This window comes from Stegodyphus dumicola, chromosome 1 (genome assembly GCF_044657685.1).
Source record: "Stegodyphus dumicola isolate Sdum_Otavi_A_Nest chromosome 1, ASM4465768v1".
In the NCBI taxonomy this organism is placed as follows: domain Eukaryota; kingdom Metazoa; phylum Arthropoda; class Arachnida; order Araneae; family Eresidae; genus Stegodyphus; species Stegodyphus dumicola.
The window spans coordinates 36,965,519-36,982,123 of record NC_140768.1 but is presented as its reverse complement, the minus strand read 5'-3'; the positions used below and the strand labels follow the sequence as shown (position 1 = coordinate 36,982,123).

Below are 16,605 nucleotides of genomic sequence, written 5' to 3'. Positions count from 1 at the left end.
CTTATATTTGATGAAAAATATATAGAAATATGCCGTTTTTTCTATCTGGCCACAATCATAGGGCTTTAAATGAAAATTTGAATCTGGTAACGTTTTTAAGCGAGCGTTTACAAATAATGAGTTAGCGATGATATCTCTAGATTTTAAAAGATTAAATACTCGTATTTCTTTCTCAAGCACCTGCTTTCTATCTTCAGTTTGCACGAGCATGAGCAACTTAATGCGGTAGTCGTGACACCGAGCAATCAACTTTCAGCTGTTTTCATGGTGTATGGTGGCAGATATTTTATCTTATCCGTCAGTCACGAGCAAGCTTACTGCCCAATATTTTGTTTTTAACTTCACGCTTTCGCCAGTAAATTGGTTTGCATTTTCCTTGCGTATTTCTGTCTGTTCCCCCTCCCAAATCTATTTATTTGTATAAGATGTATGTATTTTAATTTGACTTCAAAGTTATATGTTTTAAATTTTTAAATGTCCAATATGTAACACAAAAGGAAAGTTTTTTTATTATTTAAAAAGTCGCAGTTATCTTCTTTATTACAGTCACTGTCACTTAGGCACATCTTTTCTGTGGGTTGAAGTACTGACTTGATGTTCGATCATGTTTTAAAACTTTAATTCGGACTTTTGCTCCTGCTTTGTTTTAATAGTCTCATCTGTAACGAAAGCAGAAGATATTATTTAAGGTTCATGTATAAACAGAGCCGTAGCTACGGTTTTCAACGCCCGGGGACAACTGAAGATTTCGTCTCCCTTTTGGTTTGCCACGAATGGAAAATATTTTTCATTCTAAAATTTCTCGACATCAGTTTGGCGCCACCTGGATGCTGCGCCCTGGGACAGATGTCCCCCCCCCTCAGCTACGCCTTTGTGTAACTGTTTTTTGCCGTCAGTGATATATATAACGTGGATGTTTATTCTTTGAGCATATCATATGAATTGAATGTCTGCTTGATTTAATTGTTATGTTAATTTTTTAAAATTCATTTAATGTCCACTGTCGAAATTTCCAAAGAAAGCTTAGTATTTAACCTTACCCACCGAAAAAAAAAGGCTCACGATTTTTTTTTTCCAGCAATTATTAAAAACCCATCGCATAGGTCTACTGGCGATTGTCCAGAAATTTCTCTAAACATTTCTTTAGAAGAATATCAACTTGGGGGGGGGGGAACTGGATATTGAAATTTGAACATCTTTAGTAAAAATCACTTGACTGACTGTAGTAAAATTGATTGGGGGCTGTATTCCAACCCAGCAAATTTTATCAAAATCGAACGAATGTTTCTTTTTCAGGGAATGGGGGATGCTATGCAGTTGAACTTCGCTATAACGAACTCCATTGATCGAAAGTTTAAATCGCTGTATGCAGTTGTTCGCTGTATTCGATCTAATAAGAAAAAAAATATGGATCATCTCAGAAAATAGTGCAAAAATTGATCAATGAACCACACAGAAAGAGCTATTAGCACTGTCACATACCCCAAAAGGTGTTAATAGTAACTTGTTTTTTAAAAAAATATTAAATTAACTACAATTATCACGTGCAATTGCTATACTTCTTTTTCTTCGTTTTCTAATTTCAGCACAGATAAAAAAAATTTACACGAAAAATTACTAGGCATGAAAGTCATTGGTTTAGACCAGTGGTGCGCAACCTTTGGCTTTTTTTTTTTTTTTTTTTCCTGGAGATCTTCGTTCACTTTAGCTGTTATATCCGTGAGAAAATACAGATCGGATAACCAATTATTATCGGCCAATTCTTTATAACCTTCGTTTCCGGATTCCAAAAACTGCTTTATTGGCGAAAGAAGTTTTACAAACCGTTGAAGTATTTTTCCCCAACTAAGCCATCAAACATCGGAATAAAACAATAAGATCCCAATGTTCGCTATCAAGTTCATCATTTTATAGCAGTCAATCATTTTATAACGTCTTGCAAGATATCTCTTATGACTATAAATGCTTACCATATTTTAACAATTAAGAAATTTAAATGAATGGTTATTTTAAAAATATTTTTTGTTCATAGTGCCTAATCGGGCTTGCAAGCACATATAACACGATCGGTGAGCACACTTGTGCTCACGAGCACAAGGTTGGGCACTGATTTAGACCCTTCCTTAAAATTACATATTTCAATCTATACTGCTGGCCATTAAAATTGCAGCACCAATGATCTGACGAACATCAAAATCACGTGAAAGGAAGAAGAGGTTAGGATATGCAAATAATTAGTATTTCAGCGCATTTAGACGACGCAGGAGGGAGAAATGACATCTGAAGCACTGCGTAAAACAAAAGTTGTTAGTGGATTTTTATTCGGAAAGCGCTTTGTAAGGTCGGAATTTGCTCAGAATATCGTGTTATGTCTCGAATAATAATAAGAAATGCTTACCAGCAAATGTCGTAATTCGATAGACGAAGGATCGTTGTCTGTCGAGAGTGTGGATTATCGTTCCATGATATCGCCCGTCGCACTGATCGACATCCAACCATTGGCATGCGAATACGGAATCAGTGGCTTGCTGAGGGTCATACTCATAACCCTCAGCAAGCCACTGATTCCATAGTCATAGTCATGGGAGGGCATGCAGAATCTCAACGCCCTCCCATGACTAACGCCTGAGAGGACAGACATATTGTGAGGTCAGCCCTGCAAAACCGTACAACCACATCACGGACCATTAGTCAGGAAATGGGCATGTTTGCTGCACGTCCTCGTATGGTGCGTCGACTTTTGCAACAGCATGGACTATCAGAACGACGACTATTGCTTCGGCTTCCCTTGACAATGCAGCATAGAGAAAGACGGCGAATCTGGTGCGCCGAACGATAAAGCTGGATACAAGAGTGGCATAATGTCATCTTTTCAGTCAAGTCCCGGTTCTGCGTGCAGCATTCTGATGGCCATATGCGTGTTTGGAGGCTCCGAGGAGACCGCACTTCGCCTGTTTGCATTCGATATCCATATGAGGGCCCTGTACCTGGTGTGACAATTTGAGCAGCCATTGGGTAGACGACACGCACATCTCTAGTTCCGATCGATGGTAATTTGAACGCAGATTGGTACATTTATGACATCTGATGTCCATTGGTTGTGCCCTATCTTCGACACCTGCCAAACGCCATTTTCCAACAAGATAATGCAAGACCACATGTTGCAGGTCGTGCTCTGACCTTTCTTGATACATACAATTGCTGCCCTGGCCTACACGATCTCTAGATCTGTCACCCATTGGAAACATCTGGTCATGAGTTGCTGAGAGAATGGTCCGCCACCCCTCTCCAGCTAATACGATTGATGGAATGTGGCATAGATTTGAAGCAGCATGGAATGAATTGCCCGTTTCTGTCATCCGAGTCCAGTTCGACTCCATGCCTAACCGGGTAAGAGCCGTTTTTGCTGCCAGTGGTGGCAGCTGTTTCTACTAATTTCGGATTCCTGTAAAACCCCAAACTGCTTACAAATTTAATCATTTTGTCTTCATACCAAACTGTTTACGTACAATAAATATCTTTTTTTGTATTTGCTTGGCTTCATGATGTTGCAATTTTAATGGCCAGGAGTGTAAAAACGCATTTAGAGTTATGAGTAAGCATCAGCCTCGAACAGAGTGCTGTCAGATAATTCCAATTTTAATCAAGGAAACGATTCAAGCTGTTTGTCTCAGCGTACCAGTGGATCTTTAGCTCAGTGCATGACACAGTTGGATTTTATGAAATACGTAGCGTATTCGGAAACTAAGTACCGTTTCATTCTAGCGCCGTCGCAGAGCTGTGGTAGGCGTCCCGCGCATGCGCACTAGTCTTTCTTGTTCACTGACTTTCAATTGTCTCCATTTTGGTTGCTCTATGTTATGTTTTCAGTTTGCTGTGCAAATTCAAAATGTTTAAGACAATTAGTTCTCCCGTTGACTGCGAGATTCGTGCCTTGATTAAATTTTTGAACTCGAGGAATGTTAACCCCTTCGAGCCGGGTAGCGAAAACGCGCGCTTATCGCTGAGGCCGGCAGTGTCTTACGCGAGCGTCTCTCCAGGGCCGGGGGCTTTTGTTTAATAATGCTTTATAGAGTATTTAAACGGCTTATGCTTTATAAATATTTTTATATATATACTTTAATTACCTTATTTCTTGTTTAAATGCATATTTTACACATTTTATTTTAATTACTCACCATTTTATGAATTTTAACATTATACATCTGAAAACTAAATATATTACTTAAAATTCTCTTTTCGTATGAAAAATTTGAAAACAGGGATCTACACACAGTCCTACGTTACATTCCTTGCACTCGTAATAACTCATTTGCCGTTTTGGAGGATTTTTCCGGGAATGTGAACAAACGAAGCATCGTCGTCTCATTTTCTTATCAGTCTCTTCTGAACAAAGTTTTGGAAAATGTCTTTCAGTTAATCTTTCAGAATCAATATCAGAATATCAGAATTTCAGAATCAATATCTGAAATATTTTGCATCATTTCTGCTATTTCATGCTCTGTTAAACATTTTCGACGCTTCGACATTGCAACGGTAAAAACAAAGAATTCACGTCTAACAAGATCTAATTATTTCCTAAAAACTGAACTGCAAACCGAAATACCCAACGCTTTAGAGCAAATAAAACTTCTCTACTTACAGTAAACAGCTACCACGTGCGAATAAAGTGCGATTTAAAGAGACGTCATAAATCACGCCATTCAGAAACATTTATTTCCCCGTTTGTTTATATAATCAAAAACACGTGTATGTGATTCATGCTTCTCTCATTTCGAGTAGAAGGTCTAATTTACATGTATCTGAAACCATATGGACATACTGTGCCATCTTGTGGCAGAAATTATAGTTTGAAAAACTTTCCAAAGTACTGGCACAAATACGTGACAGTCGGTAGAGAATGGAACAATTCTCTGGCACGCCTGCGTGTCGGCCGGTAGGTAAGTGCGTTCGTTGCTGGCACCTATACGTGACAGTCGGCGCGAAGGGGTTAAACCGGCCAAAATTTATCGTCAAATGACAGAAGTTTACGGTGAATACGCGATAAATGATGGAATGGTGAGAAAGTGGGTAAGAATGTTTAATGCAGATCGAACAAATGTCCACGCCGCTACAATATGTTTTTAAATTTTAAAATCCTTCTTTTTTAATTTATGAATCGTTAGACATTTAGAAGGAATGTAACAGGTGGGTCTGAGTGTTTTGAGCAATCTGATTACAAAGGACATATCACTGTTAACTGTAATGGAGTTTTTAACCTTTTGATGGCCATCAACGAGCTCAGTTCGCTTTCTGGTTACGCACCTCATGGGCACAAACGAACACGGCTCGCATTATAAATTTATCACTGACGGACATCGCGCGTATTTCGGGTTCTGCAGACTGCCTCGGGTCTCTGGTTGAGGGAGGGCACTGAAGAACTTAAATTTTTAAGCATTTATAGCTGTATATAGGAATATTAAAAAGAACGAAGCTAAAAAGTGGTCTGCATTGAAAATGTTAAAGTTTATTTTAAAATGGACTTTCATGAATCAGTTCCCAATTTATATTTAGTTATTTTTTTTCGGGGGGGGGTTATGTGTGTTTCAGTTGATTCTTGCGAGAGAAGCTTTTTAAGAATTAAAGTTGATTAAAAGCTGTCTTCGTTCAACAATGAGTTAAGTAAGATTTAACAATCTGGCAATCATTTCCACTCAAAATTCAGTAGCTATAAATGTAAATTTTGTTAAGAAAAATAAATAAATAAATAAATAAAAATAAAATTTCAAAACCTCACAAAAAACAATTTTAATGACATAAAAATGTAAAGTTTAAGGACATAAAGGTTAAATACATTACTTAAATCACCAAAAATGGCAGCCTAATAAGTTTTTTTGTTTTAAATATGTGACTACGGTTTTTTTATTCCAAATCCCTTTAACTATTTAATTTCAATTAAATAAATGTAAATTATATATTTATATTAACATTGTGCATAATGATCAATCGAACTAAGAGGACCCCAGGGAGATTTCCATGCCTAATCTAGACAAGACGCCCCCCCCCAAAAAAAAGAAGGGAAAAAAAGCTGGCATAAATTTATGTGGAAGCACCGACATTTTCTAAGTGCTTAGAGCAGAGCACATACCCAAGTGTTGATCCATCATCATCTATCCACTATAATAAAAACACAAACAAGAGAATCTGCTGTGAAATATATTGACACCGAAGCAAGTCATGCCCAGTTAAAGAACGAAACTCAGCAATTCCATCCTCCTTTGAAAATCCCGAATGCAGTAACAGGTGGCAGAACAACATTTAAATTTAAACGACAACTTATCATATTTCTTTAAGACGGTATTCAAAAATATATTTCATCCATAATTTTGCAGTTTGAAATATTTGAATAAAACTTTTGTAATTTTATCGATTAGAGTCTCTCCTTATTGACAGTTTTTGATATTTTTAAACTGTCTGTATTTTATATTTTCAGGACCAATTTTATCTATGAATTATTCGTGCAAATTGTTAGTAGCAATTTTAACAATTTCGTACACATTGTTAAAGGCATTCATTTTTCTCATGGTTTGCGTAAGCGCAAAGGTTTTGGCCTTGACTTCGTAATGCATTCTCTTTCTGCAAAGGATGCACTGCGATTGGTCTTAAAATAAAAACTTAAGTTTATTTGATTCTTAATGCATTTTTTTCACCAGCAGTTCTGGCTACTTATTCTATGCATTGCGTAGGCCGTAAATAAGAATTAAGGCGTATCATCTTTGTCGGCGGCAAGTTTCATATGGTTGTCGTTCACTTAATGATTATCATATGGCAGTTTGCGAAGAAGCCTTTATTAGCAAATGATGCGTATTTTTAGTCGGGTTTTGAGCACAAGCTTTCGTCAAATAAGCATATTTTTATTTTGGTTTTTGGAGCTTTCCTAATTCATAACAGAGCTTAAGGTATCCGTCCACTTCGGAACACTTTTTTTCTTTAAAAAAGCAGTGTAAATATCCTATAAACACATTTTATCATTTATTATCTACAGAAATTAATTATGGAATATCAAAATTTAATAAAAATTAATAAAAATATTAAATTTATACCAAATTTTAAGCAAATTTTAAAACAGTTTGAAACATTATATGAAAAAATATTATATTAAAAAAGTCATACAATAATAAATTACATCCTTTTATCTAGGGAATGAAGTAGCATTTTAAGGATATCTTAAATAATAAAAAAATTCAGAACTTTGAAATTTTTTTATGAGATTTTTGATAAACTCACGTTGTCATTACGTCAACGTCACGTTGTTTGTAGGCAAATTACTAGCATGTAAACCTGCAGCGTCAATCAGAATTCCTTTCCAACTGTCTGTAAATCTATTCTTAACACCATTGTAACATCTGTAAATAAAATACCTGAGAGTTAAAACAGATGCGTTGCTATCATAGGTCTTGTTTTATGTTCGTGTTCCTTTCCGTATCACATTGCTCTAATTTTGTATAATATCAATAAAAAGGGAATTTGCAGTCTGATTTTCCAACTTCGCATTTGAAAGCTGACATAAAGCTGCATCTGTGCAACGTGAGAAGTGAGTTAACAATTACTGATCTGTCATTCAGTCTGCTAAAAAATCTGTTTCGTTGCATTATGGTACAAGTATGCTAGATATTAAGAAGCTAGATTTACAATATTTCGTATTTTGGCAAGACATCGTTTTTATATGCTCTCTTAACAAAACCCAAAGTACCCGTTTTCAGATTTTATTATTATTAGTAAATTCAAGATTGCAGATAGGCAACATATGTTATTTGAATTTGGCAAAGGACTATGTGCCTAGGGTAAGGATGCATTTATGGAGTTCTTTCTAAGGGAAACTGTCTGGCATTCAGTATGGATACTGATGGGAAAAACAATCATGGAGCCAGCCTGTTCCACCTCGGATGGGAACCTGGTTTGAACTACCAACATTAAATGATATTAACCACTCGGCTGCTGTTGGAGTATGTAAATTAATAGCTGTTCCTATTTATTAATATTATTTTGCGTGGTGACCGTTCTTATGGATCTCCTGAATAAATAGATTAGATTATTACGTGTTAACGATTCTTGTAGATTTCTCTAGTAAAAGATTAAGTGAAGTGCAGAATCACTGGCAGTATTAAGTCCAATTACTTAATTGTAATTATTGTTAATTATCAATTGTTTACTTAATTGTAATTAAGTGATTAAGTCCACAACTTTGAAGTCGAAACAAGTATGCAGAATAGCTTACTGAGTAAATCATAAAATTCATCTGCATTTGAATCTACGCCAAGAGCTAGACTGGATAAAGACTGCTGAAGACTGTCCAGGATTCAAACCAGGCAGGCTGGATCCCTGGTTGGTTTTCGTAGTTTTCGCCAAATGTTACCTGAATACGACCCAGTTTTCCATAGGAAATCCTCCACTAAGGCCTTCTTACCCATAGGTAAATATCCTTCGAATGTTTTGGATATTCAAATAACCAGTCAGCAACCAATCAGAATTAGACAAGCTTGGTTTGCAACTCTCGCGCAGCTCTATTTATATATATTGCCAAATGGAGGAAAGGCACAATTATAATTTTCAAAAATAAATTTCAGGCATCGACTAAATATATTTTCTAGAAACTTTTAGAACGTCGCCAAGGCTCATTTTTGATATTATTTCAAAAATGTTTTGGCCAAATATACTTCTGTTATGGGTCAAATCAGTGTTTCCTTCAATTCAGACGTCACGTTGAGGACGCACGATGATATATATGAGTGTCACAGATCATTTATGAAACGTCGAATGGCAGTATTTCCTATGTTTAACTAGACGCAAGTCTTTATGCAAACGCTTTTGTCCCGCGCAGTGAAAACAGTAAGCTGCTGGGAAGATTAAAAATTCTATCCCCTCCATATCTAATATATTTTTAAGATTGAATTAATTGAAATTCATCGAAATCGAAATAAAATTCCTAATACTTGCGCAGTAGCTGCAAAGTAATATAATAATAATTTATTTACTAAAGTGATATTGAGTATATTGTCTACTATTAGTATTTTTAAAAGTATGTCTACTAATAGTATTTTTATAGTTTAAATTGAATTTTAATCATGAAAAATAGAAATGGAAATTTTAAAACTGAAAATAAATAAACTAACTAATTATCGTCATTGATCGGAAATTAATTGACTTTTCAAAGGGGAATAAAACCAACCCCGTTCAATTAACAATAATTAATAAATGCGAAATGTTTCGTCTTTTACTCAGGTAAGATGTATGATGCCAAACTGGCAATTTGAGTTTAAGTCAAACTTGTGAGTTGAGTTTTAATCCAAATTAGTGAGATTAAAGTTATAAGGTATTACTCCTGCTTTCTTAGCGTGCCTTTATAGTGTAATGCTCAGCACGCTCGACGCGTATTCAAGAGGTCCGTGGTTCGAGTCCCGTTGAGGGCATTGCTTATTTTTCATCTCTCCTACTTCCAAAATACCTAATGTCTCTGAAAAATGAGATGAATTAAAGTGAAGTACTATAAAGAATTCATTATAAAAGTAGCAGTTCCGTTAAATTAATGAATGTTTTAGAAATCTTGAGATATTATTGCCAAATTGAGTAGTAAAAATAAAATTTCTCTGCTAGATTAAGTAGTAGTAAAAATTTTTTCTATTTTACTTGAGTAAGGTACTTTACCTGAGAATATGTATATGCATAAAGTAAAAATTACTACGATTTTCTGAATTCGTTATGTGCTATAAATAATATATATAAGCACTTTTACAAAGAGGAGTGTCACTTATAAAAGTTGCGTTATATGATACGGATCAGAAAGTTTAACAGTAGCAAACTCGCTTTTATTTGATAATGCTATGAGATATTATTTGGAAAGGCAAATTAATCTGTGCATTACTTAACTTTTTCTAAATACAATGCAAATTTAGTATTTAGTAAATTTAGTTTTTAGTAGAAACAGGAAAGAAGGTAAAAGGATTGTAAAATAATCATTGTAAACAAAAATTGTTTCAATTGTTTATAAGGTAAATGCGAGCCTTGTATTTTCCTGCTGAACATTTTCCACGACAAATCACCCACCCCACCCCCCGCAACCACCAAAGCAACATTTGTTAGTTTCCTTAACCTAATCTTTATTAACTCGACGATGCTGATCGATATGCTATGTCTTGTGTTCGTGCGTATAATTTCTTCAAAATTTTAGTTATATTTTCTCGCTGATATGGAGAGCATTGAAGTGTAAAACTGGAGAATTTTATTTTTTAAAGAATTTTGCTATACGTTTAAAAGTGACCAGGAAGAAAGAAACAGTTGTTAGTTGTCCTTGAGGTTGCCTTCTCCGGCATTTCAAGTAGCCACTTTGCAGCTAATTATTGTTCTTTCTTATCCTTGTCATAAGACTCCGAGATTTTGCACGCGAATGAACGTGTTTCCTTTTCTTCTTTTAAGACCACTTTCTAGCTGCGATAATGGAAGCTTTGTCGAAGTTTTCCTGAGTACCCGAGCTCAACAACGAGTCCTAACTGCCTCCAAATGGCAAACGCTGATGCCACAAAAAAAAGAAGAATGTTATTATTCTTCCGTCCGCCAGAGATCCGACGTTTTGATTATTTCCGAGGCTTCACACCATCACCGCCTCATTCTTCTAAGCATATGCGAAAGCGTTATGGGGGACCGGTTGGTGTGGGGGAGGGTGTAGAGTTTTTCGACTCCACTAGGGTGTCCAACGAACGACGGGTGGGCATTTCGGATGAAATTCCGCATTCTAGCGCGTGCTTCTGTGTTGATCCGTTGCGGTGGGTGGTTTTGGTAGTGCCAAGACCTGAGAGGCAGTTTTAAACAGTTTGTTCATGATGACTCTCTTGTGTTGCAGTGGACGGAGATCGGAGGACAAGCTCAAAGCCACAGAAGGAAGAACGTTGGATACAAACAAGGTATGTACTATTTTCTATTTTGCCATTTCCTTTTTACGGAATTAATATTTTTTTGTGAATATAACCTTCAAATGGTGTGGTGGTAAACATCTTTGAGCTCCCAAATGGTGACCTCTATTTCTGGTGATATGTCATGTGTACCTGAGTACCATCATCATATTTGATGAAAATATCAAAATATATTAAATTAAGCCTCTCTCCATTAAGAATTAATTATATATGTGTAAGGTATTCGTGATAAGTATAATTTTATTTATGATCCATAAACTCAATCATGCTAATTACATACAAATATTTTACCATACCATTTAAAGGCTAAATCTGGAATCTCTTTGTGGTGCTCGAAAATAGGTTTCGGGTACATGCATTCAAATTATATATTACGTTTTTGTTTGGAGTGGTAAATCTGAATTGATTATTTTGTAGAATTTGCAGTGATGCTGAGATAGTTACGTCATGTATAATTTAGGTGAATGTTTTAGAAATACACAAAATCTTTTAAGTGCAGTATACGGTCTTATCATCGAATGGAAATAATTAAATATCGGGTAACAACGTTAAAGCTAATGTAATTAATTCTAACCTATAGCAGAGTACTCGAAATAAGCCGAGCAAAAAAAAAAAAAAAAAAGGGGGGAGGGAGGAAAAAAAAACAGTTGCTTTACAAAAGTGGTGTTCCAAGAGAGTAAATAATAAAATTAAAAAGCAGTTGAACTTATTAAATTTAAATGCTGGCAAAATTTCCTTATTATGTCCCCTGATAATGCTAAATTTGCGTAAGAATGCATGTCCGATTTTTAATGTAATTTGCATGTAAATTAATGTTTGTTCAGTTTCTTTTTTTATGGTTCCCTTATAATCGAATTACTAAAAATTTGCATGCTATTAATGCTTTAACCTCTTTATATGCTTTACATTTTAACTGGTAAATATTCTAATTTCTTCAGGAATTCTGTTGTAACCCTTACTGCATGACAGATTCTGATATTTAATTCTTACTGCGAATTTGTTTAACTTCTTCACATCAATAGAAACTTATTCATTCCAAACACTTGGAACTGTCGCTTTGAAGAATATTAAGTTCCAGAGATTTTTTTTTTTTGGGGGGGTGGGTGGAGTTTTAGGAAGAAAATTGCTAGAACATAAAAGTCGTGAAAGCTAAGAATGTTGTTGCAAGTTAAAATTTACAGATTTTCAAATTTCTATACTGCATTTTCAGTCATTAAGATGTTACATGAGCGGTAAATGTAATCTGCATCGATTTATCAGCTGTGTTTTAAGTATTTTGAGAATAAATATATTTATAATTTTAACTAAATTGTAGTCAATGACTTCAGAATTAATTTAACTTAAATCCGGGAAACTGTTTTGGCGTATTTAAAAGTATGTAACATTTCCACTGGTTTATATCCATACAGATTTAGTTTTTAAAGATTTCGTGGAAAAGAAACATATTGTTACGAATTTTATACACATGTAAATAATTTTAGTGAAATTATATGTAAAACTGTAGTCCCCCTCTTTTTTTATTTGAATAATGTAACATGAAAGAAGCGAAGCTTTGCCGTAAAAGTAAGAATACAGAAGCAAGTCTATTTCACATTGAGTAAACAACTGCCTCCGTAAATTAGCAAGATATCGCCATAAGTCGCCAAACTTGGCGGCATTTTTGTCCACCGCATGTATAACTGTAATTGGTATTGTTGTTGAATAAATGTAATGAATCTAGATATGTAACTATAACGGTATCCGGCACTGATATGCTTGTCAGTAACGTGGAAGGCACTAGAGTTTTCTCGGCGGCCGGGAGAAAACTGTATATGACCGTAGAGAGCATCAGTTCCTAAGTTGTTTAGTTCAGCGTGAGTTCGGTGTACTGAGAGATCTCCGTAGGAGTTTAGATGCGCTCATTGCGTTATGTTTAACGTTTTTAGCACTTTCAAATGTAACTACTGATTTTATTCTGTGATACTGAAAGTTCCAAAACTGTTAAGTATTCCTTTTTTATAAAATAAATTTCATCGGGCTACGATTCTATAGTCTATTACGAACTCGTACACAAGCAACAATTTTTTTCTTTTTAAAGTTTCATATCATTACGAATTAAACTGGTCAGTCAGTAAGTTGCCGTATAAAAAACGTAATTTTTTTTTTTTTTTTTTTTTTTTTTTTTTGGTTTCACAAAATAGATCCTTCTAAAAAATAATCATGTTCGAGATATCATTATGCTTGTTAGCAATAAATGTTTGTCTAGTATTTCAGACAAGTATTGTATTCATGTATTAGATTCTATAAAATTGTTTCGTCTCTATCACCAAGCTGATGTAGCCTTAATTTCTTAAATTAAAATTTTAACATAGTCGTAATATTTGCAATAAACTAAATGGTAAAGCAGTCGCAACGCGTATTTATTATTTCCAAATTAAATATAAGCTGAGTGTGAAGATTCTTTTCAAACAATGCAACAGGGTCGTTATCAGCAACATTTTTTTTTTTTATAACTTCGATGGTCGGACATATTTGGTAGGTTGAACTGGATACCAACTAGATAGCCCTTATTGTTGATGTTGGTGGAAATGCTCCTGTTTGTAATCGTTGATTTGGTTGAGATTTTCAAGTAGAGTTTTCTTCGTGAAATATGGACGTTTGACAACCCAAAGATAGGATTTGTTCAAATTCCTTAATAACAGAATCAGCTTCTATTTCACTAAATCATCATTTTACGATTGTGGAGGTTGATATTGTCTTTTCCTCTTAACTCCCCTTTTATTGAGCTACTGACGCTTCGGAGTGTAGAGTAGCATTTTGGTCCTCCATTAAAAAAAGATGCGTGTGGCAATCAATCTTTTGATCTGGTTCAACGGAGTTTTTTCAACGAAACCCTGCGGTTGCAGAAGTATGGTCGTAAATTTGCTATCAGATTGAGAAACCATTTCCCCCCCCCCATCACCTTGTCTAAGGCAATATTTGGGAGGAATCGGTATTTCCAAGAATTTTGTCAAGGCCCGTCCGACCTTCCTTTTGTTTCGTTGACCTACGCGAAGTTTAAGTCGAAGGTAACATTTTCGGATCGTCTAAAATGTTGCGATTAAAAATTTGCCGTTTTTAATCAGACTTGCTGACGCTCAAAGCCAAAAAATAAATATATACATAAATAAAAGAAAAAAAAATAAAAATAAAAATAAATAAATAAATAAAACTGAAAGCTTTTAGATTTTACAATTTTTGTTTTGTTTGGTTTTTTAGAATGTGTTTCAACCCTCCTGGCCGATAATAATCGGCCTCATGGTTAACGCAGCACACCCGACGCAGACAAACAAAAATACAGTTAAAAGATAAAAACAAAAAATTAAAGTACAGATTAATACAGATTGTGTATCTTTAAAAATACACTCACACAATACAAAATAAGGAAAATCATAAGCATAATCGGTTAGAAAACAAAAAAATAGTAAGACGACACATAACTCACTCACCCAACACATAAACTCGTAAACAAAAGAAAAACTAAAATATTTAATGTCCTATTCCTATGATAGTCTTAGGAATAGGACCTTTATTTATTAAATATCATGTTCTTCGCACTTAAAGCATAAAATTCAATTCAACCGCAAAATAATTTTAAAATGAGCATATCTTATATTAAGAATTTCGGAAACCGAGACTCACGCGTTGCAGATAAAACTTTTTTTTTTTTTTTTTTTTTTTTTACAGTGTTGCCATTACTTGCTTTGAAATTGTTGAGTTTGAGAGTTGAGTCAAAAATTCGTTAAAGTGTTACAAAATATGAAATCGATAATAAAACAAATTCCAAATTTGAACCTTCCAGATTACCATATTCGGTAGAAGATTACGTTATTCAAAATTTGATGGCTCTAGGTACCGTTGTTTTATCCCAATGCGAGAAACACATACATTAATGGAGATTCTTCATTATTTAATTTCTTTAAGTATAGCACAGGGCGAGGGCGATAGTATTTGGTGGCAACAATTTGAAAAGTGAGCCGCCATTTATAGTGAATCAACGCAAAATGCCAAAAAAGTTAATAAATTGCCCCTTTGGACTAAAAAAAAGCTTTTATGAGAAACTCATTTCTTCTAGCATTAATATGAACACTAGATTTCTAGCCATAACTTTTGGAAAAGAGCGAGACTTCAGCGTTCATGACGGAAATGCAGTTTCCATGAAGAAAAAAAAAAGATTATTAAGAACTAGAGAATAATTTTGGGCTCTCCAAAAATATACGGCCGTAAGACCTCTAATAAATATTCCACTGATAATTGCCACTGATTTTAATGGAATATTATTTTTAAAAAAAATACTGGAAAAATTTGTTATAAGTTATTGGAATCATTTTTCCTCTCAAGAAGCTTAATTGTAACTCTTTTAGTACAGTGCAAAGTTTAACTGCCGCAATCCTTAATAAATGTAAGCACCTGAAGACATCACCTAAACGGAGATAGATTTCACGTTCACTCACGTATCACTCTGTTTAATATGATAAGCTGAGATCACCTGAGATGCCGTGACCTCATAGGGTACGTTAGGAAGCGCAAAACGAGAGGAGTCGGCGCGCGCAGAGTGCAAGAAAAAGAAGAAGTGAAGGCGCATTTCTAGGCATTCTTCTGCTAGTAAAAGTGAGATTGTACAAACAGTATGGCAAGAAGAAAACATCAGGGCGCCTTCGTATGATGTGGCAGAATGGTTCGTACGCTTGAAGAAGAGTGTAGTTTGACGTATGTCGCCCGAAAGTTTGGAATTATGAAAGTTCAGTTTCACGAGCATGGAAAGCCTTCGAGACGATAGGTATAGCTAATAAGAAAGGTTGCCGAGGAAAACAATGGTGACGATGGACTGATGTATCGCCCTGAAGGCGGAAAGAGATCGAAACTAGATAGCGGGCTACATCGCTCAGCATTGGCGACCGGATGATAGGTGTCCCAGTTTACCGTGGCCAAACGACTCTATAAAAGTGACCTATTCGCCCGCCGTCCTAAACGCTGCGTACCATTGACAGCAACCAACGGTGGAGCCGTTTGCAGCGGTGCTCATCAAATTCAGTCATGTCTTTTTACCGATGAGAAAATCATTTCTGTCTGGCAAACGATTCTCCAACGCCAGTTGATATGGAGGGAGGTAGGGGCATGCCTTCGTCCCACTAACATTAGGGAAAGAGAACTTTTGGGTGGTTCTGACGTGCTTTTATGGAGAGGATTATGGGGAACAGACGGATGGAGCTTCACAGTTTCGATACTGGAGATCGCTACTGTGATGAAGTTATCATACCCTAGGTGCATTTCTTCCGGGGTGCCATTGTTTTTATAGATGACAATGCACTCACTACACTGGACATATACTATCGAGGAGCACCTGAAAATTGAAGTTACTCACAGAATAGATAGGCCATACTATCGAGGAGCACCTGGAAAGTGAAGTTACTCACAGAATAGATAGGCCATACTATCGAGGAGCACCTAGAAATTGAAGTTACTCACAGAATAGATAGGCCATACTATCGAGGAGCAGCTGGAAATTGAAGTTACTCACAGAATAGATAGGCCATACTATCGAGGAGCACCTGGAAATTGAAGTTACTCACAGAATAGATAGGCCAGAGTACTTCTCTGATTTAAATCCCATTGATGTAAGGGATGCTTTAGAGAGACG

At 35.5% G+C, this 16,605-nt stretch overlaps 1 protein-coding gene across 3 annotated transcripts in view; it reads left to right on the top strand.

Annotated features, from left to right (window-relative positions):
• LOC118186159 (uncharacterized) overlaps positions 1-16,605 on the top strand; it is a 268,685-nt gene that overhangs the window by 191,382 nt on the left and 60,698 nt on the right. For all 3 annotated transcript variants that reach the window (XM_085813997.1, XM_085813988.1, XM_085814006.1), the window contains one exon: positions 10,877-10,937. In XM_085813997.1, coding sequence (XP_085670123.1) covers positions 10,877-10,937 — 61 coding nt within the window. The remainder of the gene's footprint in view (positions 1-10,876; positions 10,938-16,605) is intronic.